General features: G+C 43.2%; 1 protein-coding gene across 2 annotated transcripts; it reads right to left on the reverse strand.

Moving 5' to 3' along the window:
- Positions 1-1,013: 1,013 nt before the first annotated feature.
- Positions 1,014-23,620, reverse strand: gspt1l (G1 to S phase transition 1, like). Of its 2 annotated transcripts, none has more exons than XM_080512006.1 (13): positions 23,242-23,620; positions 14,182-14,436; positions 13,571-13,604; positions 13,407-13,484; positions 11,264-11,444; positions 10,974-11,128; positions 9,837-9,977; positions 9,669-9,762; positions 9,454-9,534; positions 9,017-9,190; positions 4,873-4,962; positions 2,110-2,278; positions 1,014-1,677 (listed from the first exon to the last, which is right to left on the reverse strand). In XM_080512006.1, exons 1-13 carry the CDS (start codon positions 23,432-23,434, stop codon positions 1,625-1,627), a joined length of 1,698 nt encoding a protein of 565 aa, XP_080368132.1. In that variant the 5' UTR covers positions 23,435-23,620; the 3' UTR covers positions 1,014-1,624. The 2 variants fall into 2 exon arrangements, with proteins under 2 accessions (XP_080368132.1, XP_080368131.1); XM_080512005.1 differs by having other exon boundaries at positions 14,182-14,439.
- Between the last annotated feature and the right edge of the window lie 1,545 nt (positions 23,621-25,165).

A 25,165-nucleotide genomic window follows, 5' to 3' on the forward strand; every position in this document is an offset into this window, starting at 1 on the left:
ACATTAGAATGTTTTTATCTCATGTGCCCTGGAGTTCTAAATGTTGATTCAATATGTTTATTGAAAATACATTTCTTGTGGCACTTTATGTATGTAATGTTAAACTGAAGTTAAGAGTAATCTTTAATTCTCAGTGGTACAACACTACAAGCACTTAAATGTTTTCCTTTAAGTTGATTGACAAAGCAATTTTATGTGGAGCTAATGACAAGCTAACCGGTAAACATTCAGTGTTTATACATGTGAAGCATTTTTATGCTTTCTTGTTTTTTGTATATCAGGCTGTTTCGAATGGCAAATAAAATACTGTTTTGAAAAAAGTTGTGATCCCCGCATTAACAGGTTTATTCTATGTTGGGGGGGGGGGGGGGGGGGGGGTGTCGGTGTCGCACTGGACAAGCGTTGATCAAACCAAAACCTGACGCAACTTAATTGTGGTGGGGGCCACCACTGTATGGGAAACACCACTTTACAATCAATAACAGCAGCAGATGCCAACAGCAGTGCCGATCTAATCCAGAGCAAGTAAAAAAACTAAAAAAACCACTCACCATCACTTGGAGATGAAATACATTCTCAGATCTTTTTGATGAATCGCTCCATGAGGCTGCTAGAACCACTGAACCATGTTCCGGAGCTTGTACTGAAGAGTAAACCTGGCCAGCTCCCAGTCACAGCGTTGCCACTTTCCACTGTAAAATGCCACACAAAGCCTTTGCTGGTCTGAGTGAGCTCATGCATTTTTGGCGCTGGTCTTCCTCGACTCACAATTTCCACTTCGTCTGCAAACGGGCGGACAGTTTAAAAACGAAGCAGGTCCACAATCAAATCATCCGATCTTGCTGTGAAATCAACCTTTTCAGGATAGTGCATCATCACACACCTGCCTATGGGCCAATCAGTCAAGCTCATTTCAATGACAATACCTCGACAGTGTTGCCAGATCCGATGGACAGTTTCCAGCCCAGTGGCTGAAATGTGCTTCCACAATGAACACAACTTATTTTCCCCAATTTAGTATTTTATTGTCATATTGTTTGCTTTAATAACATTTGAACACGCTCAAGCACGCTGCCAGAACGCCACGAGAAACCAAAACAACTGGATCAAAGCAAAGGGAAAAGAACACCCAAAATCAACATTTGGTTTCAACTGGTCAAAGTTCTTCTCAATTTTTTGCTGCAGGTTTTTAAACTTCTGAAAATCACTTCTATACTTCTCCAAGCAAATCCTGGTCCACATCTTCTTACAGGTAACTTCTGCCATTCTGCCACTGTTGTTTATGAATGCAAGGAAAAAAAAAAAAAAAAAAACATTGAGGAAGAAAAAAAAAAAAAAATCATCTGATGTGGGGGTGAAGGGGGGGCGAACCCACGATGGCATAGCTGAGCTCTCAATATGAGAAAGCTGACTCGTGTGGACATCATCTCGGTGCGTCGTTTGCTTAAAAACAGGTTTTGTTTTCCAGATGAGAATGTTTTCTTTGTGGTTTTGTTTTTCTGAAGCCGATCTTCAGGGCTGTGACGGAGGCGCCACTGCCGCCGCTCAGAGCGGTGCGGGTGGGTGAGAGGCTGAGCTCCGCCCCTTCTTCCTCAGCGCGACTGTTGGACCAATCCGCTTTGCTTCAGTCCCGCTCAGCCACCAGCTTCAGTACCTTACCGATGGCGATGGTTTTACCTGAAACACACGCAGGCTTCAGTTCTCCCGTCAACGACACACGAGGCAAAACGAGTGCAAGATTCACATTAACGTCTAGAAAAAACACTGAATATCTTAGTGTTCATAAAGTAGAAAAGACCGACATGGAGCAAGAAGTCCCCCAGAGCTCCATTCAGCTGCTGGTTTGTGTGTGAAAAGCCTCTTTGGAACATTCACAATAAAGCTGCCACTTTGTTCAGAGGGACATCAGAGGTGTTGAGTGTCGACCTCAGCAGGTTGGCGTGACGTGGCGGCAATGTCAGTGTCAATTCAATCTGGGCTTGATGTGTATTTGAGATGGACACCCCTGATGTAAGAGGAGAACCGACACCAGTTCAAACTAAATCCCTCAGTACCGGCTCTGCGAGAGCCGACAGCGACTCTCCAGGCCGTCCGGTTCTGTTCTCCTACCTTCGTCCCGCAAGGTGAACCGTCCCATCTGAGGAAAGTCTTTGAAGGTCTCGAGGCAAATGGTTCCTGCTGTGCGCAGACGGGCGATGCACACCTGGTCCTGTTTGACGAATCGTGGTCGTGTCTTGCTCTTGTCTCCCGTCTTTTTGTCTACCAGACAGATTAAGGCCTGCAGGGGGACAAGGTCACAGGGTGGATGAAGCTCCTGTTGCACGAGTCATTCACAGTGATGCCAGGAACGCTTCACTCTCATAGGACCACTTCTCTCTGGAAGGAACGAGAAAAGTCCTTTCTCATCCAAATTAGTTACTTTTAAAAGCAAGTACCGGATTTTCCGCACTATATCTGCGCACCTCCATTGATTGACATAATTTACAACTTTGTTCAGCAACCTTTATAGCTCAAAGCCATTAGGTTACATTTTCCACTGATTCTAACACCCAGAGAGGTGCACACACTTTATTTTGATAGTCCTACCTGCAGCCTATGCCAGGAGGACACTACACACAATACCTTCTTCACTGCTGGTTGACAACTTACAACTAATAAACTAAACTACATGAACTAAGCAACAAAAACACAACACAACACAATTATTACCGACACCACAAACCAAATAGAACCCCCAATAATTGCATTTAAAACACCACAAACAGAAACTCCCATGATTCATTGCAGCTATCGGCTGCACTGAGGAGCTCAGGATGCAAGGCATGATGGGAATTCATGTTTTGTGTTGGAGGTTATTGTGGGTTTTTGTTGGGCTTGGTGTTGTGTTGATTGTGTTTATGTGTTTTTGTTCCCCAGTTTAGGGAGTCATTATTTCATCTAGTTTATTTTGGTTTGTTAGAATGTTGGTGTGCAACCATGAGTGATGAAGGTGTTGTGTGGAGTGTCGTCCGCTCTGAACATCCAGTTGAGAAGTTAGAGTGTCAAAATAAAAGCTTCTGGTTGTTCAGCTGTCAAATAGCAGTCTGGAGTAGAGCAATTCTTCCATATATAAGGCGCACTGGGTTATAAGGTGCACTGGCAGCTTTTGAGAAAATTTGAGGTATTTAGGTGCCTTATAGGGCGGAAAATACGGTAATCAGTAAAGTAACAAAGTGCCGTTGAGGGAGTCAATAGTAATCAGTAATTGGATTACATTGTCAAGGTAAGTGTGGAAACACTGGTCATCAGCGTCGTTGTTTAGGCAATGTGAGATGTATTTCAGCACCATTTAGCCTGTTTGAGAGCCTGACAGTTCTCAACCTGATAAATATCTTTACCAATAGCAGGTAAAGTTAAGTGTTTTAGTCCTTTGGCTGTTTAGTAGCTGCATTGTGTAAGTTTGTACTTTTCTGTTGAAGGAAATTCATGCATTTCCAGACAATGCAGCCGGTGACACTGTACAACCAAATTGCCCAATTTACAACAAGTGTATGTGATTGATATCGGTGATTGACACTCATCATGGCTGATCGGCAGCAGTAAACCTGACAGGAGCGTCCTTATGCGTCATAAGAATGATCGCAGCCCTTTACAAAAACTACCCAATCTTCACTTCTATTTAGGATCTCAACCCAACACATGTCCACTTGCTCACTTTCTCACTGTTATTTAAATACAAAAACAAACTAAGGTTTCATGATATAATTTGGATACATTGTAAAAGACATGGAATTAAAAATGATTAAAACACGTCCCGTTATACATGTAGGAGTTGTATTACCATGCTGATAACGTTTTCTGTCTTCACTCTTCACAAGGAGAACCATGTTGGTCATCGGGAACCGGATTGGACCAGTGTTCATATTGACGAAGCGTCTCAGAGCTCCTATCTGAGTCCAACCATTCCCAGCAAAGAATCTTATCCTAAACGTGATTGAGGAAGTTGGAGTTGACAGCCACTTTTATCTTAGTGAGGACGTGTGGTCCACTGCATTGCTATGTATGATGCAGTCTGCTGAAAGCTGATTGGTTGTGAGAGAAAGGAAGACAGAAATAAGTGCTCTGTGCTCCGAACAATGAACGGAGAGTGAAATTAACCATCAAATATCTTGGAATGTATTAAGTGTGTAATTATGAAAATGATTTTATATCATGATGAAACGCAGAAAAATGTATTGAATTTGTACACAGCTTGAAAATGATGGAATCACCTCGTTCACATGCCAATTACTACATTGATTTGATTACCTTTTCTGTCCACGCTGGTTATGTTTCACCTCTTTATGTATCATAAACGCTACTTTAATGGTGGACGTGGACGCAGCATCACCACTTCCTGTGATTGACCACTAAAGCGGGGCAGTGAAAGAACCATAACGTCAGACCGACAGTCCTCACCGCGACACTGCTGCAGCTCACCTGTAGACAGTGGTCACCACACTGTGGTCAGCGTGACGCTGCTTCACTATGGGAGAAGTCACATCCTCCCTGACGAGGTCCACCACAAACAATTCCTGCACCTTGGAGCTGGTAGTGTCAGTAAATTAATGGAAAACATCTTTCCTTTCGCTTTGTGTTTCCGCCATCCTGTCTGTTTTAAGAAACTCTTTGGCTTCTTAAAAGTCCCTCTCACTGCTTTTAGCGGTTTTCCACCTCAAGAGTTCTCTTAGGGCTTAAGATGCGTTGTGAATTACTCTTATCTTAGTAAGCAAAAATTCTAAGAATATGTTAAAATTCAAGGAATTCTAAGATGATCTTTCTAAGAGTGACCTCACTAAGAGCTACTTTTAGTGTGTGGATGCTTTGTGAACATGGGTATGGGACTCTTCTTACCGTGATCTGCACCTCCTCGATGCAGGTGTGAATGTGAAGAACTGCATTGTAACCTGGACAGATGATGGATTTGTGTTCGATGATGACGATCTGTAGAGGAAGGAAAATGACACAGAGTGAGCAGCAGAGGTCGCCATTAAACAGCTTGACAGAAGTAAAGTCAGTGGATCTCAGAGGTTATGGACCACAGCACAAGAAAGAGCTACTCTACTTGCCAGACGTGTGTGTGTGTGTGTCTCTGTGTGTGTGTGTGTGTGTGTGTGTGTGTGTGTGTGTGTGTGTGTGTGCGTGTGTGCGTGTGCGTGTGCGTGTGCGTGTGCTTTTAATTTTGGAGGTCAACTGTTCAGAAAGTCTCTAGTTCAGATTGTGAAGGTCAATTTGTGAAGAGTAAAGTTTTCTATAAAATTCTCTGAAAGTAGTATTTATTTCCTGAGGGTCACAAGTGATTTCACCATTTTGAGTTTGAACTGAGGGAATTGTACACTTTTCTTTATTTCATTTTAACTGATTGGCTAAGAGTTTGCTGGATTTATTTCCATGTTCAAAGTTCTCCCAGTGTAATCTCTGTAGTTGAAATTGTGTTTCACTTCACAGTGGTGACGGCTTGTGGAGATGACCAAACTTGCCGCCGATGCTCATTTTTGCACTGAAAACCAAATCAAAAGACTGAATAACCTTTCCAGATTAATAGTCTGTTCTTGGATTTTGTGAAATACATTTCCCATCTTATTGTCGAGTGTGATTTGTATTTTTTATTCTTCACGGCGCGTTTTCTTGACTGACCGACGTGTACCCTGGAGCAAGTAATAAGCCTGAAAGTACAGTAAGCTGGGACTGTTCCCCTCGCGACTCGGCCCTGATAAGTGCTGGACAATGGATGGATTTTCATGTCAATTTTTCTAACCGATGACTTGGTAATATTATATATATATATATATTTTGGGGTGATCTGAATTGTGTTTGACCCTTCGCTGGATCACTTTAGTCCCAGTTCTATATCCCTGTTGGCCATGGCTAAATCGTTTTCTGACTTTATGACCCAAAATGGTTTGGTTGACCCCCGGAGATCTTGAAATGCCTTGAAGAAGTTTTCCTTCTTTTCTCCAGTGCATCAGTCATATTCAAGAATAGACCATTTATTGGTGGACAATAGACAACTTGTGTGTCGTCTCTTCCGATTACTCAAATATTTTAATATCTGATCATGCTCCATTGCATCTAGACATTCAGTCTCAATGTATAAACCTACACCCCCTCTTTGGAGATTTAACTCAGACAATGCATTTTGTGAATTCATTTCAAAACCTATTGACGACTTCTTGTCCTTTAATCAAAATGAATCCACTTCTCACTCATTACTTTGGGAGTCACTCAAAGGTTTACTGACAGGGCAGATTACTTCATTCTCCTCCCACTCCAACAAGGAACAAAACGCCAGACTCACAGAATTAACGTCTGCTATTGGTGACGTTGATCGAGTGCGCCTCTAATCCTACTCCAGAATTATTTAAAAAGCGTCTAAACCTTAAAACAGACTTCGAGCATATCTCTACCAGACGTGCTGAGCGCATGTTATTACAAACCCGTGGTAATTATTATGGACATGGTGATCAAGCCAGCCGACTGCTGGCACATCAGTTAAAACGGCAGTCCACCTCATGTCTTGTATCCCAAATTAAAAATGACTACACCGTTGTTGTTGTTACGGATCCTATTGAGATTAATAAAACATTTAAATCTTTGTATTCATCCTTATACAGATCTCAGTTTCCCACCGACACGACTGAAATTAACGAGTTTCTGGCCAACCTTCAGATTCCCACTATTCAACCTGACCAAACAAAAGAATTGGACGCTCCCCTTTCCCTCCAAGAATTAAAATCTTCAATCAAAGCAATGCAGTCTAATAACGCCCCAGGTCCTGGCCAAAACTATCGCCATTCGTTTAGAAAGTGTCTTCCCCACTATCATCTCTGAAGAGCAAACAGGATTTATTAAGGGACGCCATTTATTTTTTGAATACTCGCACTCTTTTTGATATCATTTACTCCAACCACTTGGGTTGAGTGGCGATACCTGTTTGCAATACTGGAGAAATTTGGCTTTGACAAATTGATCAGTTGGATGAGACTACTATACATGTCTCCACAAGCCAGTGTTCATACAAATGATGCCTGCTTGGACCATTTTGCTCTGGAACATGGGGCACGCCATCTTGTTAAGGTCCTCCACTTCGCTAAGAGTTGTTATTCGGAATGGTGTTGAATACCGTATATCTTTGTACGCTGACGATTTGTTGATGTATGTAACGGATCCTGTATCCTGTCTTCCAGGTGTCTTGTCTGTTTTGGATAAGTTTAGCTCATTTTCAGGATACAAACTAAATCTTGATAAAAGTGAATGTTTCCCCATCAATGCAGCTGGTTCACTACTCCAGCAAGTTGACTCACCTTTTAAGATTACTCTCCGATTTCAAGTATCTTGCGATTCATGTGACTCATGCTTTTTCTGATCTTTTTTCTGTACATTTTACTCCACTCGTAACCCAAGTAAAATCTCATTTTCAGAAATGGAAGTCTGCCTCTCTCCTTGATTGGAAGGAATAATGTTCATAAAATGAACGTCCTACCAAAATGTGTCTTTCTATTCCAATCAATGCCTTTATTTTTAACTAAAGATTTCTTTGACACTTTAGATAAAATATTTGGCTCTTCATTTGAGGTGTGGGGTGTCCGAGGGTCCAAAGATCATTATTGCACAGATGCAAGTTTAGTGGTGGACTTGCCCTACCAAATTTTGTATTTTATTATTGGGCAACACACATTCATCCAATACATTTTTGGATTGATTGTCCTCATTTTATTTGGTGCAAACTGGAAAATCAATCTTGTTCTAATGCTTGCTCTTATATACTCCTCTCTTCCAGTCAAGGTCTCAAAGTACGTTAAAAGCCCTGTTGTGCTCAATATCTTCAAGATTTGGTTCAGTTCAGGAAATATTTCAAATTTAATGTGGCATCTCCTCTGGGTTCATTGTGGATTAATCACCCGTTTGCTCCCTCACATATGGAGTCTGCTTTCTCACCATGGCGTAACAAAAGTATACATCGTTTCCTTCATATGTCTTCAGATAGTGCCTTCAATAGTTTTGCCAATTTGTCATCACAATATGATTTGCCCGCAAGCCATCGATTTAGGTACTTCCAAGTCACACATTTCTAAATCTTTTCCCGCTGCACCCCCTCGTCGGTTATGGGACGATCTACTCATATTTAAGACACAAAGTAGAGGGGTCATCTCAGTAATGTATCACCGCATACTGAACCTCGGGGACCACTCCAACCCAAATACGAGGGCAGCACGGGAAGAGGAGATGGGTCTTGAAATTGATGAAGATTGGTGGGATGGGGTGGTGAGTAGGCCAGGCATGGCACGGCTGGCACTTATCCAGGTCAAGGTGATACACGGGGTGAATTTTTCCAAATTAAAGCTGTCTAACATCATCCCGGAGGTAGAGGACAAATGTGACTGTTGCTCAAAGTCAGTGTCGTTTGAGCCATGTGTTTTTCTTTTGCCCACACCTGCATAACTATTGGTCCAGTTATTTTCATATAATGTTCGCCACAATGGGAATTGAGATACAACCCTGCCCATTTATTGCCATCGTTGGCACTCCTGTTAAGCAAACAATTAAATTTGGCTCAAAGAGAAATGATAAATTTTACTTCATTAATTGCCAAACGCCAGACGTCCTTCAGTGGAAACCCCCTAACCCTCCCTCTGTAGCACAGATATCATGTTCTCCGTCAAACTTGAGAAGATTAAATACACGATGAGAGGGTGTACTGATAGGTTCTTTTGTAAATGGCAACCTTTTATTTCATATTTCAAGGAATTATTGCTTGTTGTTTTGTTTTTAATTTTGTAAGTTTTTCAAAAAGTACAAAAACGAAGCAATTTCTAAATTGTAATATTGTCAATTGATATATTTTTCAATAAATCTATTTTGGGGAAAAAAAAGACTTGTGGTTTTTTTACCCTTCATATCAGAAACATCGATTATGTTTAGGCAGAAGCGACACATCAAATAATAAACTTGAACGTGTTATATTCTGTTGAAGTATGGCGCCACACTGCGGACAGACCTGGGCGTCGAAAGTGCGTCCTGAGTGACAGAGGTTCTCGGCGTTGCACAGAATGAACCCGGGCAGGATCTCCTCCTCCTCGATGCCCTTCAGCCGCAGCTTCAGGTTCTCCCCCGGCCCGGCGTCATCCGTCTCCACGTCGTCTGACAGGAGACTCAACACCTCCACCGTGTGCTGCAGAGGCAAACCGCCACGTAAACAAACACGCTCCATGTGCTGTATGTAGCCGGTATTATAGAACATGCCAGGATTGAATCCGTCTGAACTATCAAACTGCAGAGCAAACAGGGAAAATGTGTGTTTCCAGTCGGTTTGTAAATGTTTCTTTCACATGTCAACTCTTCCAAATGGAATCCAGTGTCTTACAGGTGTAACAGTGGTCATGTGAGGGAACGTCTCCGTTTCATACTTGTGAAGAGGAGAGGTGGAGAGCTCACCCTGTTTGGCATCATGACCAGCTGCTGTGCTTTACTGATGGAGCCAGACTCCAGTTTACCCAGGATTACAGTGCCCATGTCCTGCAGACAAAGACAAAATAAAACAGCATGTGTTTAACAAACCAACCCAAAGCCAGAGTCACCATTTGAATGAAGTGTTTTTTTGTTTTACCTTCAGTGAACATGTAATGAAAGTGGGTGTGAGGACAACTCGCCTTGTATTTGTCTACGATGGGCAATCTGACGGGTCCGTCACTTGATCTGTTGAAGTTTGGCAAACTGTCCAGATGTGGAATGAATGGGAGACCTCTGCAACAGAGACACAAGTACATGTGTTAGAGGGGTGTGTGTGTGTGTGTGTGTGTGTGTAGGTGTGTACTTACGTGTACCAGGAGCACATATCGGTGGGCTCCTTCAGGTTGGCCCCCGTCAGCCCGGAGCACGGCATGAAGTGGATGTCCTTCTTGGGGTTGAAGCCCACCTTCTTCAGAAATGGCACGAGTTTCTCTTTGCACTCTTCATACCTGCAGTCACACAGCATGGGGGAGTTACACACACAACCTGTGGCTGGTTGGTTGATGTGTTGTGTGTCAGAGAGCAGGGTTTCCTCCTCCAACAGGGAGAGATCATTTGTTTATCTGAGAAAAAAACTGCCAAAACAGGTTTCTGCTGTTTGTTATGCTTTTTTTCCTCCTCCTTTTTTTTTTTTTTAATGCCAATCGCAGGCTGGCTTTTCTGACTTTGTGCTCACACTATTTGCTTGTTTTTGGTTTCAAACCAAATACGAAAAGTTTGTACTTGAATCAGATTCATATGACACTGACATTCAAGAGAACATGTAAACATCCTATGTGCTAACTCAACACAGTGCGAGCTGGATTATCCTAACCAGCTAAGAACTCACAGACGGGCCAAACCTTGGAGGAACTTCAAGGGATCTGCCTGAAACTTCTGAATTAGCATGTTGGTTCTGCAGGAACTTCTGCTCCATCAGTGCACCTCACTCCAGTTTAATCACAGTAAATAGTGTGTTCAGTGTAGTAGTAGTGGTAGTTTATTCAATTAACCAAATACATGATGCAACAAAAACAGAAAAGGAAAAAATACAATTTGTGAGCTTACTTTATCAATGTGTCAACATCCTTTTAATTTGTGTGATGGAGGTATGTATTGTAATATTTAGAAAAGACAGTCATGCCAGATCATAAACTCCACATTATCACATTATCAAGGCTACAGTAACCCACACCTCTTAGTCATTAACAATGAGCATGTTGCATTTCTGCCCATTGAACTACTGCAGAAGTGTGAGCTGCTAATCAGCTGTTTACTGGAGGAGAAGCTCATGATTCATCCTGTGTACAGCCACAAATCATCTACTTGAAGGAGCATTAGCCTGTATTAACAGGAGCTGTATGGATTAACAGCCTTCTGACTGTTGATGACTGCGACTGATCGTATGTTTCGAAGAGAAAAGACATGAGCAGCGTTGAGAGCCTGTGTAGGAGATGAAGTCTCACCTTTCCAGACTCCAGTTGACTGTGGGATCGTCCATCTTGTTCACCAGGACAATCAGGTGTTTGACTCCGGCCGTCTTGGCCAGCATGGCGTGCTCCCGTGTCTGCCCGCCCTTCTCAAACCCGGTTTCAAACTCTCCTTTCCTGGCAGAGATCACCTGAGGGAGAGTGCGGGGAGTCCGTGAGGGTCGGAATGTCTGACAGGAGTCAACAAATGAACCGAGGACGGAGCGCAGTTCTGGTTCAACGGCTCAGAGATGAACTGATGGAGCGGTAAAACCTTGTTCACTCACTAGGACAGCCAGGTCCGCCTGCGACGCGCCTCCAATCATGTTGGGAACAAAGCTTTTGTGGCCCGGGGCGTCTAGGATGGTAAAGTGCTTTTTGTCTGTCTCGAAGTACGCTCGGCCCACCTCCACCGTCTTGCCTTTGTCCCGCTCCTCCTGGTTGGTGTCCAACGCCCAGGACAAGTACCTGCAGGGTGGAGAGACCAGGCGCAATGTCTTCACACACGGAGGACAGAGACTACGACCAAGATGACCACCAAGTGACACTTTACATTATAGACATCCTATTTCTCAAGTTTTTCCTAAAACATTCTTGCAAAAACATTCACTGCCATTTCACACTGGATTTCGTCATTTTCTTTCTCATATTGTGATTTCATCTTCGTTTATTAATCATAGTTTCAATATATATTTTTGCCATAATCATACAGCCCCACCCTGTGCTCAGTGACATTTTTTATCTTTTTAATGTCAGCTGCTGTAAACTGATCAGACATGCTGGAAAGAAGCAGGTCACAACAACGCTTAGCAACACTGCTGGTAAAATGTGAGGATGTATTTTAAAGGAGAAAGCAACAACTGTTCAACAACGTGCTTTGACACCTGCAACAGAAACTATTCCAGAGCAGCAACCATCAGAGCTTTATTAAGTGCCATCAGTTTGACCTCGAACACTCAGAGAACCATTTGGTCCCTTTCCCCGTGAACACAACACTCAGAGAGCCATTTGGTCCCTTTCCCCGTGAACACAACACTCAGAGAACCATTTGGTCCCTTTCCCCGTGAACACAACACTCAGAGAACCATTTGGTCCCTTTCCCCATGAACACAACACTCAGAGAACCATTTGGTCCCTTTCCCCGTGAACACAACACTCAGAGAACCATTTGGTCCCTTTCCCCGTGAACACAACACTCAGAGAACCATTTGGTCCCTTTCCCCGTGAACACAACACTCAGAGAACCATTTGGTCCCTTTCCCCGTGAACACAACACTCAGAGAACCATTTGGTCCCTTTCCCCGTGAACACAACACTCAGAGCCCCCCACGTTCACACTCAAGCTCACACATGAGCACAGGCGCATACATTGCTACTCATAATATCAATGTGATAAGGTGAGAAATGTCAAAGAAGCATGCTTGATTTAAAGCTTATACTTTACAGCAGACGTGCACATCAGTCTTTTATTTTGACACACCAACTGGCAGACCATGGCAGGAAGACACTACACACAAAACCTTCTTCACTCCTTTGGGCCCGGAATCCATGCTCTCCTTCAGTTTCTCCCCCGAGAGGAGAAACTGCAGGAACAATGGAAAGTTAATAAAACAGCATCGGGGGGAGAACAGCGACCCTGAGGGCCACAAACCCTGCTGTTGGTTGGGAACCAATAGCAGCTGTGTAGCGAATGGTCTGATCCTCGCTTACAACCATTCACTGAATGAACCCGACCTGGACATCGCAGGTGTCCGAAATTCAAACTTGGCCAAACTGCCTCCCAACCAACTGTCCCTACTTCTCACCCCGGCTTCTGAGCAGGACGCACGTCTTTGCATCACCGGGAAGACCAAGAGAGCACAAAGTGGACCACAGAACCAAACCAAGGTTCAGCCTGCTCGCGGAGAGACGAAAGAACAGCAGGTTGCAGACCCCTGATCTAGAGACTCAGTAATGCCCTCTATATTCATCTCTTTGGACAAATGGATCATTTCAGGCTTAGAAAATGAAGTTTTGAGTCACATTGGAAGTGCTTGATGTTCTGAATATGTCTTACAAAGAGACATGATTATTCTAATGAAGTTATATTAATCACATTTCATTTTGCATGCACATATAAATAATCACTTAAGGTGTTTATTTAACAAAATAGTTCATATTAACAAGAAATCTTTTTCAAAACATTCATCACACATTGATGTGGGCCTGTTACTACTTTTTTCAGTAGCGACAGACAAACTAACTTGTTGACATTGTCAATCGTGTTAAATTCATTAGGATTAATCATGATGGATGAATCCGTGCCAACGCATTAATCTCAACAGTCCTACTCAATACACAAGCTTTCAGCTTTACACCATTTAAAGGTCCTTGGTTGAACCAGAACTCTCACAGTGTTTGTTTGACATGTTGAAGGGTTCAGTTCCTCACCAGGTTTCTCGGTTCTTCTCCTTTGCTTCCCTCTCATACTTTTCTAAGGTCCGTTTGTCCACCATGCCGGTCAGGTACCTGTTGAAGTTCGGAGACAATGGGTAAGTTAAAGAGCGGGGAGAACTCTTGGTCTCACTCAGTGTGGAGGAGAAGCTGCTCCTCACATGATCTGTCCTCCAATGGTGGACTTCCCAGCATCTGGAACAAGCAAAACAAAGACTGAGGTGAGAAACTCAAAGTGTAGCATCACGGCTCCTGTTCTCTCACTCGCTAATAATTACGTGTGATTGTGTGTTCTGGTGGAGCCTGGCCTTGACGTGAAGAGAGCGTCACTGGTGACGCAGTGAGGGCTGCAAGAATGTGTCAGCTCCTGCACAGACTGACTAAAGGTCAGCCAAAGTCGCACAGCTCCAGTCTGAGCCTGGAGGACTGCACTGAACAAACCACAGCCAGAAGCCTTGTTTATGTTCCACATTAGAAGTCATCCGTCTGTAGCTGCTTTTAAAAGGAGGTTTTTCACACAGCTTTTTAAAAGTGGGGAGTAAAATGCAGCCAAAAGACCCTGAATGTTTGGGGATTTTTCCAAAGTGCAACACCACAACCAGGAGCAAAAGTGACCTGAAAACTAAACTAGGACTGTTGCTGCGGTTGAAACGCAGCAGATGTGAGATAGCAAAGGCAGAGTCTGGAGCAGTAACTGAGCCTGAAAGAAACGACTGGAGGCAATACAATGGACATGAACCAGTCGGACCTCGTCCCCCTCCCCCACACTCACCTACGTGCCCGATGAACACCACGTTGATGTGTTCCTTCTTGGGGGCATCTGGCTGTACAGGAGGGGCTTTGTGTACGGGTATCTCCTCCTCCTCCTCCATCATAATCTCCGGGGCTGCGTCCTCTACAGGGACGGCCACCGCTGGTCCCCGGTCCGTACAGGAGCCGCCTCCCGGCTCCTCCTCACTTGGCTCCTCCTCTTTCTGGTCCCATGGCTCCTCTGTGGTCATCTCTGTGTCGCCGTTTTCAACGGGAGCTGCTTGGGTGAATCAAAAAGACATGTTTTAGTGTCACGTCAGACTCGGGGACTGACTGGAAACATCTGCTCCGTCATGCTCAAAGCACATTGTATTGACTGTAAACAAGCGGAGCCACAACACGTCTTATCCACTGCTGAATTTCCTACGTGCATACACAGATCCCTCACTGTACACCTGCTTTTTCACTGAACTTCCACTTGGAACACCTCGAGATTGGGCCTGCACTCACATTAACAATCGGGATCAGGCCCGACGGCACAGTCCAGATGTTCTGCTTCAATATCATTAAAGTCACATTAAGGCTCTGCCCCTTCGGACATTACAGCGGTTGTAAACCGCAACAAGGCAGTGAAACTGTGATAAGATCAGGTCAACATGATCAGCCTTCACAGATAAAACAGTGACGTTGCATATGATTTACAGGCACACTAAGTCAACATTAGCAGGGTAATCCATCAGATTACATTCACTACATGAGAAATTATGTGAACTTTATCTCAGGGGTGAATATTTCCACTAATGTATTCTCAAATACATTAGTGGAAATACATACATGAAAAGCAAAAAACGAACTAGTGTTCAATGTGGTGTCCTACTGTAAAGACATCAGTTCATGTCTTGTCTTATGCCCGAAATAAAACTAGGGTTGGGCCCATCCAACCTGCGAACATTTCCGATCCATAAGCCTCGTCTGTGCTTTATGCTCTGCTAAAATGACTCTATCAGTGTTTTCCTGCTGGCTGCTCTGCATAATGTGGAATGGAGGCGGGTCTCAATGAGACGTGGAGTGATGCATCAGGAAGTCTATCCACAGTTTTCAGTCACAGAGCAGGCTCATGTAGTAACAATGTGCTGCCCAACTTTTCATGACAACATGCCAGCTGCTTTAGGGCTACTTAATTAACCAAATTTTAATCGAGATTACAATTTTGGCTCCAGACGATCTCAAAATTCCATTCAACGGAGGAAAAATTATTACGTTGTAGAGCAGATGTTCGGCAAGGAACTCCAAACTTTATTCTCCATTAATCCACACTTCTCAGGAACTCTTCTTTCCCCCCCCTCTCCGAAATAAGAGCTCAGCGCCACATGCTGTTACATTAAAATACTACCAACCGGAAACCCCGCCTCTTTACAAAATAAAGTTCCTCACTGTGATGATCAGTTAGGTCATAATTCACCCAGTAGTAACTGGTAGTGGGGAACTTTATTTTGTAGAGGCGGGGTTTCCGAGCGGAGGTAGTTTTGTTGTGACACCCTGTGTGCACTACATTGGAGAGATGAGAGAAAAAATGAGAGAAAAGATTGGAAAATTGTGTTCGAATGGAAAATTAAGTTTCGAATTCCTTGTTGAACACGCCGCCTCCGACTCCCTTTCATCGGCTCTGCACCTCTACCATTTTATTTTGGACCAATTTATCAAAGTGTTTACATTGGACTTAGAGCCATCTCTTATTGCATTTTATTTCATTCTTGTTTTCAAAAGATTGAATGCAGTACAACAGTTTATTTTTTACTACTCCATTACAAGATAATTTTATGTATTTAATAAGTCTTTTTGTAACATGTTCAATAAATGCAGTTCCAAATTCAAAGAAATAATTGGGTAAATAATCGTGATTTCAATAATGCCACAAATAATCCTGATTATGATTTTTTCATAATCCAGCAGCCCTATGCTGCTTGGACGTATTATACACTCAAAACACATAAAGCAACACGGCAACGGGCAACGTTTGCAAAGCCGTTGTACAGCACACTGCCCACCGTTCCTCTATGTAGGTACGGGTACGCCTCAGTACTCTTAAAGTTTATCATAGCTGCTGTGTGTGCCGCTAATGGCAGGACTAAGATGTCACCGGACAGGGCTCGACATCGAGGCTTGCCCAAACGTCCGGGGCTACTAAAAGCTTTGCTTGGGCACGTGAATCATCTACCCAGCTTGCCCGAAGTGATTTGGGGGCAAGAATCACTTGGTATTGCCAACGGATCACGCGGCCATTTCTCGTCCCAAGAGCACGATCACATGATTCCCGCGTGAACGAGATGGTAGCGTGGGAAAACGCTTAACCGACCAGGGCCGCCATTTTCTTCCCGATTCATTTCCCACATTCTGGTCAGTGACGCACTGCGTCTTACCTGGAAAACATGCATTCTGATTGGATAGCATCGTGCAATTCCTCGGAAATCCGTCTAATTATGCAGTCAGGGGAAACTCATCGTCCTCAATTTTGAATTTTTTACTTCTGTCAAAATTCAGATTGTCACTGGAACGTATTAAAAACTCACTCGAATTGAACACATAAAAACAACTTCAACTGAAACGACATTTTTTTGATTATTTGGACTTTCTAATCCTGAAGTTTCATAACTTTTTGTGGTTCAGAACAAAGTTGACTGAGCAGGAAGAGGAGGAGGTTTGATTTGTTAAGATAATAAAAATACATGACACACATTTACCATGTTATTGAAATAAATGCATATGGATAAAAAGAGACTAACACAATAAATAAGGTGTGGCAGGATGTAGTAGTATGGTAGTAGGGTGTGACAGCTCCAATCTTAATACCATCACATTTATTTCAGACCAACACAGCAAAAGCTGTGTTTATTATACATATTATCATTATATTGTACATATTATTATATGTTTATTTGAGGCCGGTTGGCCTAAAACAAACACTGTGGGCGTTAATTCAACTCTGGGAGTTAATTCAACTCGGAGCTTTTTGCTGTGAAGAACAAATGTAACAAATGTATATTATTATTCCTTCAGATTGAAGAGTATAAAGAGCCTTCCCTAACGCGTTCATTGTGATATCTTGATTATTAAAGAAACTACAAGTGTTTTAATGTGAAACGTTATGTTGGTCGAATTCATACATTATCCAAGTTCATACATTTCCATTAAACTTTGGGCAAGTAAAAAGATGTAACCACTCAAAATGCTGACTGTCTAGCCCTGCTGGGAGTTACCACAGCCCTTTCTTACATCATACTCTCAGGTCAACATTAAGGAAGGCTGAGGCAACATGAGGTAGTTTAATCATCCCAGCTCAGTTTTCATGTTCCACAATATCCTGGTAGCAGCGTCGTTTATGTTTTATGGTAGTTTTACAGATGAGACCAAAACACTGGGCTGTCATTCACCACAATGGAATTTGTCAGCGACAAGAAACGCCAACATAAAATTCGGAACAACGGAGAATTGAAGGTGGACGAAGCGCAATACGGTCAATAACTCTTCCTAGTAAATGGTGTTTGCTCTGTTTTGGTTCCTCGTACACATTCATTTCTATCGTGTCTTATATGATATTCAACTTATTTATTCTGTGTCGAGCAATGCCTCAAGGAATTTTACTCTGACATTAATAAAATACTTCTATTCTATGTCAAAATTGTCTGAACATCTGAAAATGTCATGAAATGTTTACCATCCTAAATTGCAACTGAAACTTCATAAATACAAAACATACAGTTTTTGGACACGTTTAGAAAATACATACAATATATGAAACTTTAGAAGCTGTGTCGGCCTGAGTAAAGCATATTTATTCACATATCTGTAGTCCTAGTAATCTGCCACGTTAAGGTGATGTAGAAGACCATTTTCACTGTTTTTGTTCTTTCGTTCAAGTATTTCATTAATTCAGAATGTTTTTGTGATAATGAAAGGCCAAACTTTCCAATTCTGCAAGAGCTTTTCCAATACATTGCGTGAAGACCAAAAAAACACTAAAAATAGTCACTAACTTAAGGTGACAAACAAGGGATAACTAGGACTACAAATATGCAATAAAAGAGGCTTTACTTATCCAAAAAGAGATGCGACTGTTGGAAATCTCTAAATTTTCTCCCATTTCTTGAGGTTTTACCCATTTTTTCCCCCATATTTTGCCTTTTAAAGGCTTTTTTTCATCCAAGAGATTAAAGTCCTTTTGGAAATAGCTCTGTTGTTTATATAAAACATTATAAAATGTTTATTTTGGACTAATTTTATGTAACCTTCATTAAGTAAGAACTCCCAATGAAGGGAACCGGCTCCTGTGGTTCACGTCACCAACGATACCCCACTATGACACACTGCCAACTGCAGTGTGGGAGCCGCCACCGCACGGAGCATAAAGCCACACACATATGTGGAGAAAGCATAATCCAGCCCTAAAGAGCATAAAACACAAAACAGCCCCCCTGAAATTAATAATAGCCCTCCTATTAACAAGATCATTTATCCTTGATCGCGGTGCTGCGGCTCTCGAGGTGCAGAGCTCCTCCACTGTGCTTGCAGCTGCATGAGATATAGAATTCAGAAGCAGCTTTCCATTGTTTTCACGCTTTTCATCGCAACATCATTCTAACCAACTTCACTTTCACGTCTTGTTTTGTATTGTGACCGCAGGCTGCGGCGTTGCGAATCACTGCCTCACGTTTGACAACTTGATACTCATTTTACAACTTGCAGCAATTAAAACATTTAGCAGGTACATCACCTCTGTTCATGAAAGAGTCCAAGTCGTACAAGGTTCCAACGCTTCAAGCCTAGCATGTCTTTGTTAAATGGTGTGAGCACTCCATGTTCCTGTAGTCTTTGGTGTGGCGGCCAAATGAAGGCCGTGTGTGTCTGGACGATAGTGAAACAGTCAACCAGAGGCTGATAGCGTGCAGTTCTCAGTCTGTGCTGAGAAGCTCAGATAATCCAGTCAGAGACTGAATCAACAGCACAGCTGATACATACTTCACGCATAGCAACAAGGGATTTGTTCCTCCAGGCCAGGTTAAAAAGCAACAATGGGGAAGCTAAAGGGAAGTCCATGTGAGAGAAGTGCTCTTCAATTAAAGCCGTTCCAAGGTCACAACAATCTGAACAGCATGAGAGCAAATCAGTTCTCTGACTGAAGGTTATGAGATGTGTTGATATCTACATGATGTCCGAACACTAAAACACTCACACTCTGAATACACAAAGCTTTCAACCATGTTTATGTTGTTTCCACAGTCTGAATAGACTCCTGTGAAAACTCAAGTGACCATGTGAACACAGCACTGGAAGTTAAAGGACTGAAGAGTCAAGATGTGAGCCAACAGCGAGTCCACATTCAACTCTAAGCTGTGGTTACCTCATGTTAAAGTATCCATCAAGATGGCCCACTGGGAATCAGGAAATACACCACTTGTTCTAATGTGGATTATAAGACACTTTTTTTGTTGGCGTTTGGCTCGTCGACTGTCAGACACCAAAAGATTCACCTTATACACAACTTTATGAGCTGTGTGTGCTTCATTTTAGGTTAAATGTGTTTTGGAGCTCCAGATAAATTATACTGATTGAAAAGTGGCAATAAAGACTTAAAACCTCTGAATCAAAGCATTATATTGGTGATATTAATAATATATGACATCATTAACTTAGGATGGACCAGAAGGAGCTATTAGTAACAAGAGGTGCAACAGTCCAGGAAGCTCACAGTTCAGCCTGAACCTTGGTTTTTGGGACACGGTTTCATTTTGTGTTAGTGGTTTATTTGCTGTCGTTACCTTCTCAAGTCTGTCAGACTCTCAGGCAAGGTTACAACATAGTGCTTACGCTGGAGATGGATGATCATATTGCTTATGTTTAGTATTACGTATGCGACATCTTCCAACCAACATTCGTCGTGGAATTTCAGTTAACAGTTTTCATTCTGTCGTCATCGTATTCAACAGTGAAACTAATTATTTTACACTGGGGGAGGGCTTCGGTGCAGCAGGCTGACTCAGCCTGTGGGTGGAGAGGAGGATTGTTCAGTAGACCGATACTGGATTGGTAACGCAGTACTGACAGATTTAAAATGATACTATACCGGCTGGTACAGGTATTATTTTTTAATTATTCATTTTTACGTTACCACGTAGCGCCACTATATTGTAATTTGCACCGCGGAGAGTAGTCCATCTCTCCGTGGGCATCGGCCGGCTGCTCCCATTTCTGACTTCCGTTCACTTAGGATTTAGTAGACGGGAGAGCGTCGCAGGTGACTGCGGATCCCTCTCGGAAAGAGCGCTCCGACTCCAGATCCACAACTAAATATGTGTTTCTTATCGATCCTATTAACCAACAAAAATCCTCGACACAACTTCAAAATAAAAATCAAAACAACGTATTTTCAAAATAATCTTCTCCCAACCAAGCTTGTACTTTGAACAGAACATCGGATGCGCATGCGTAAATGACATGGCGTTTGCATCCATGTGAGAGTGCGCATACGTAACTGACTCAAACTACCTGTTGAAACTCCGTAAAAACAAATTAAGTGCATCACTAAAGGAGCAGCAAAAAGAAAGAGTCTGGCAAAAGAGAGGAATAAAAGAGAGAGACAGAGAGAAACAGAAGGGAAACAATGGCTGCTGCTCCATCCACAAGGCCGCAACTTGTAGAAAAAACAGGTGTGCAAAGTGCTATATGGAGGTACTTTGGCTTGAAAACAAATGAGCAGTGTCACTGTTAAAAGCCTGTCTTTGTGGTGTTTTATTTACTAATGTATGTAGTTGTAAGATCTTCTGGAAAAAATTAAATCAAATGCTGCCATTTTTTGTGCTCTCTTTATTTTGGAAAATATCGAAATACATGGTATCGATGCCAAAACGTTGGTATCGTGACAACACTACTGGAGACACAGAAGCAGCAAAATTAATATCAAAAACGGAAAACCCCGTAACCCCGCAGGCTTAACAGAACAGTTCAATATTTTACAGGGAACTGTTGCATCCATGTTAGTAATACTTCCTCCGTTTAGCTCATGAGGCTGGAGCTGTGATAGAGTAAATCACACATTGCAGAGTGTTCTGGGGTGGGAGTTTGTTTATGGCCAGGTCTGACCTTAGAGCAGTTTGTTTGAACAATTGGGAGATAACTACAGAAACGGGGGGTAAACTCTGTAGGAAGTGAAAAGCAGAGAAGCTGGAGTTTATCAGTCTTGTTTAAACTGGGACTATCAAACAATGTAATATTTTTAATGTGACTGCACCAGAGGCAAGGCAGAACTTGTTCAGTCCAAACCAACTCTTAAGTTTAATGCAGCTGTCTAAACCTCCAAGTGTGCGTTTTCAACTCTGCTCATACTCATTTTTACATCAGGAGTGCCAAACTTATTTTAGTCTGGGGACACGTATGGACTAAACTAATAGCAAGGGAGCCACCTCATGAACAAAATTATTCTGTTTGACTCATGTATGATTGACCTGCACCAACTACATGAAGCCAGCACTAACATTTTTACAACAATGCTACTGCTAGCTAGCCAGGCTCAGACTAGTCAGTCATGTTGGAGGTCTAAGAAGAAAAGCATCAACTATAATGAGCTCAGGATCTATTTTGCTTCACTTCTTGAAGCTTTCAAGGCTTTAGGATGTTTCTGGAAGATGTCAAGTGTGAATACACACTGGCGTTTATGAAACCCCAGTGTGCGGATCCACTGTAACGTTTTTATTCCAGCACCCAAGGTTGACAGATTCTTTAACTGTAGCTATTACCTTCTGCAGAGCCGAAAGCCATAGAGCCCGTTACTGCACATGTGCACATCTCTCCCCCTCCCGCCCTTTCCTTCTGCTTCTCCACTTGTAAACAAACATAGCCCACCTGTAGTGATATTACTCGCGGTCCGTATTCTAGTTTTATCGTCCAGATCAGTAGTTTAATAGTTGCGACTATCCCCTGATGGCAGACAATTCCTCATCAGTCTATATGGTGTCAGGTTCTCTCCATTTCTTCACGTTTATAGTGTATTGTTTTATGTGGTTTCATTACAAAAGCAACAGCACCCTCCCGTGGCCCAGCATACCAACTACATTGTTGTCAGTGTGTCTGCTGCTACAGTGTAAACACAATCCTTATTCTTTTTTTTTTAACGGATTAGGTGTTGGCACATAGAATAGAGTCTCAGGTCTGATGGAGGAGGTGAAGATGGGCTGTTCATCAGACAACGTTTCAGGGGAATGTTTTGAATACATATCCTTAGATTGTGTCAAATCTAAAGGACCAGTAACATTTCCAATAATCAGAAATGTGTAAAAAAAAATGACCTTAGGTCTTAAGTTCACCACCCAGGAGCTGAACAATGACTGAGGTGAACTTCTTAGAAACGGGTCGGGTGGGTTTTCTCCGTGATATTACCGATTACTATCACTTGAAGGGGACGTGAGGAAATAAAGTTTCTGGCCTGGATCTTTCCAACGGTATCATTAATCACACAGTAAAAGTTACAGCGTGGATCCGGGGGGGGGGGGGGTGGGAGTGCTCATGCCGGCTGGTTCCGGTGAGCCCTCGCGCTGAGCCGCTCCCCGGCAGTGCGTCGGGACATCCACGTCACACTCTGAGTGCTCACGCTCTCACCGCTGTCCACCCGGAGAGCCGCTTTAAAGAAGGGGGGGGTAAAACAGTGACCGCGTGGATGAGAGCCTGAGTCGGTGTACACCGCTGGAGGTCCAGACCGGGGGGACACCGGGGGACGCAGCCGCTCATTGTCGAAGCACGTTAGCTAACCCACATGCTAGCTCCAGGCTACCGGCTCAGACGAGCTCACGGCAGCCGGTGTGGGGACTCACCGCCCTGTACCGGCGCTTCAATAGTCACCAAAACGAGGCACTGCCTGGAAAACAGGCGGCGTGTTAAGCACAGAAACCCGGCGGTGAGACCTGCACGGCAGCAGGCGGTCGCCCCAGCCCCCGGTTCTTGTTCCGTAGAACGCGTGTCGGGACTGTGCTCGGCAGCTAGCGGCTAGCTCGCAGCTAGCGCAGCTTCTCCAGCTCAACGTGACTGAACTCACCTCCGGAATCCGCGCTCCCCGCGTGCGTCTTCGCGGCGAAAGTCGGCACGAACTCCGCGGCGTTGACGTTGGGCACGAAGGGTTTGGCGTTGACATTGAGGGAGGTGAAGGCCGGCTCCAGCTCTCCGTCCACCGTGGCCTCCACATCGTCCTCCTGTTCCCAGGAATCCGGGGCAGTGTCTCTCGGGTCCATCTCGGGTCCTAGAGCTTTTTCTTTAATATATATTTTTAAATTTTCTTATAAAAGTGAGCGGAGCTACGCACTTGTCGGTCCTCCTGAGTGTCCGCCCTGGAGCCGGCGTCGAGCGGTGTTAACCCTCCGGTTCGGTGGTTTCCAGCCGTGGCTCTGTGGGTCCGGAGACGAGCTGAGACTCAGCACTCCCAGAGACCGTCCGCGTGAGCTAACGCCTGCCCTGTGCCGACGCGCCACCGCAATGCCTGCTGGGAGAGGGAGTCCTGTTCGTGATACACATCACCCCCTCCGATGGCTAACGAACCATATCTCCCAGAATACCACGGGGCAGAGGTCTGCATCAGGAGTTTCCTGAATACCAGCAGCCGCACATTCGACACAGGATTTTACTTTGACTAACTTTTACTTAAAAAAAATATACTTTTTTGTTCATTCAGCTTATTGTACCTCAGTAGTGCTGTACACAGCGGGATGCAACAGTTTGGGCCCCTGGGAAAAGATTACATAAGTTGTTAATTGTTCGATTAGAACATTATGCTCACCAAATCTCATTAACTCACTCACTCACCAAAACTATGAAAACTCACAGAAACAGTCATGATGGCCAATGTTTGGACACTTGTCTTAGGATTGTTGAATTTGTGATTCTGTAGGGGGAAACCTGCACTTTTAAGGAGGACCAATGAGAAAAATGAGTGAAATGACTACATTTCATAACCTCTCGTCATTCATATTCTACAATAAGGGAGTCAAATGTACAACTCTGGGTTTCAAAAATGGCTTGCCAGACAGTCCAAGGCCTTACCTTAATTTGTAATAGAAGTGGCTATTGTTTCTGATTATTTATTGAAGAACACAGTCTTATTAATGTTAATAAATGGTTCAAACTGAGAAGACTATTACAGACCTGTCGAACAATTTGAAGGACACAAAAATTCAGAGAAACTATAAAGAAATGCGGCATTTTTGTTGCACCTGATGGAATAGATAGAGAGATAGATACCATTATCACTCAAAAACCAACAAGCTGTTGTTTTTCATAGGTTAGCATGCCATTCACAAAAAAAAAAAAGTCCAATTTGGGACAAATTAAAATGAGTTTGACAACTCAGTTAATGAAAGGTCCAGAGGAGGTCCGGAAGAGGCAGAAAAGCTTCTGGAAAAGCACAGAAAAGGTGCTGCTTCATGCACTACATGGGTCTACAGGAAAAGACTGGTGAAGGAAAGACGGACTCTCTGTGTGCGCTACCTTCAACCTAAAGACCTGACAAATACACTGATGGTCTGTCAAAGAACTTCAAGAAAAGAAAATCTTGTGACCAGGAACAGAAATCAAACTCGTGTTTGCAGAAGGTGAAATAGGCACATGCTAACCAGTTTTTATCTCAGTATTAAAATATTCAGTCAGTCTAATTTAAAAAAAAAAAAAGACACTTCGACATGTTAAGATTCCTGATTTATTAAAGAATGTTTTGAACCTCATTGCCCTCAAACATCAGAGCTCATTGGGCACATTTGGTGCATCACAGTTTTGTAACGTTCACGTCTTTAAAGAAGTTTATGTGAGGACATGAATGAACAAACAGCCACTGGAGGTCTGAATCATCTTAGTTTACATTAAATGCGCCCCGGGGGCATCAATGATATGAAACCTTTGTGGCTACTTTCATGGCACAGAGTCAAAACAAAGACATTCACCAACCAGCCAACGTTCCAATGATCAACTCCATC

Source organism: Blennius ocellaris (assembly GCF_963422515.1).
Source record: "Blennius ocellaris genome assembly, chromosome: 16".
NCBI classification, from domain to species: Eukaryota; Metazoa; Chordata; class Actinopteri; order Blenniiformes; family Blenniidae; genus Blennius; species Blennius ocellaris.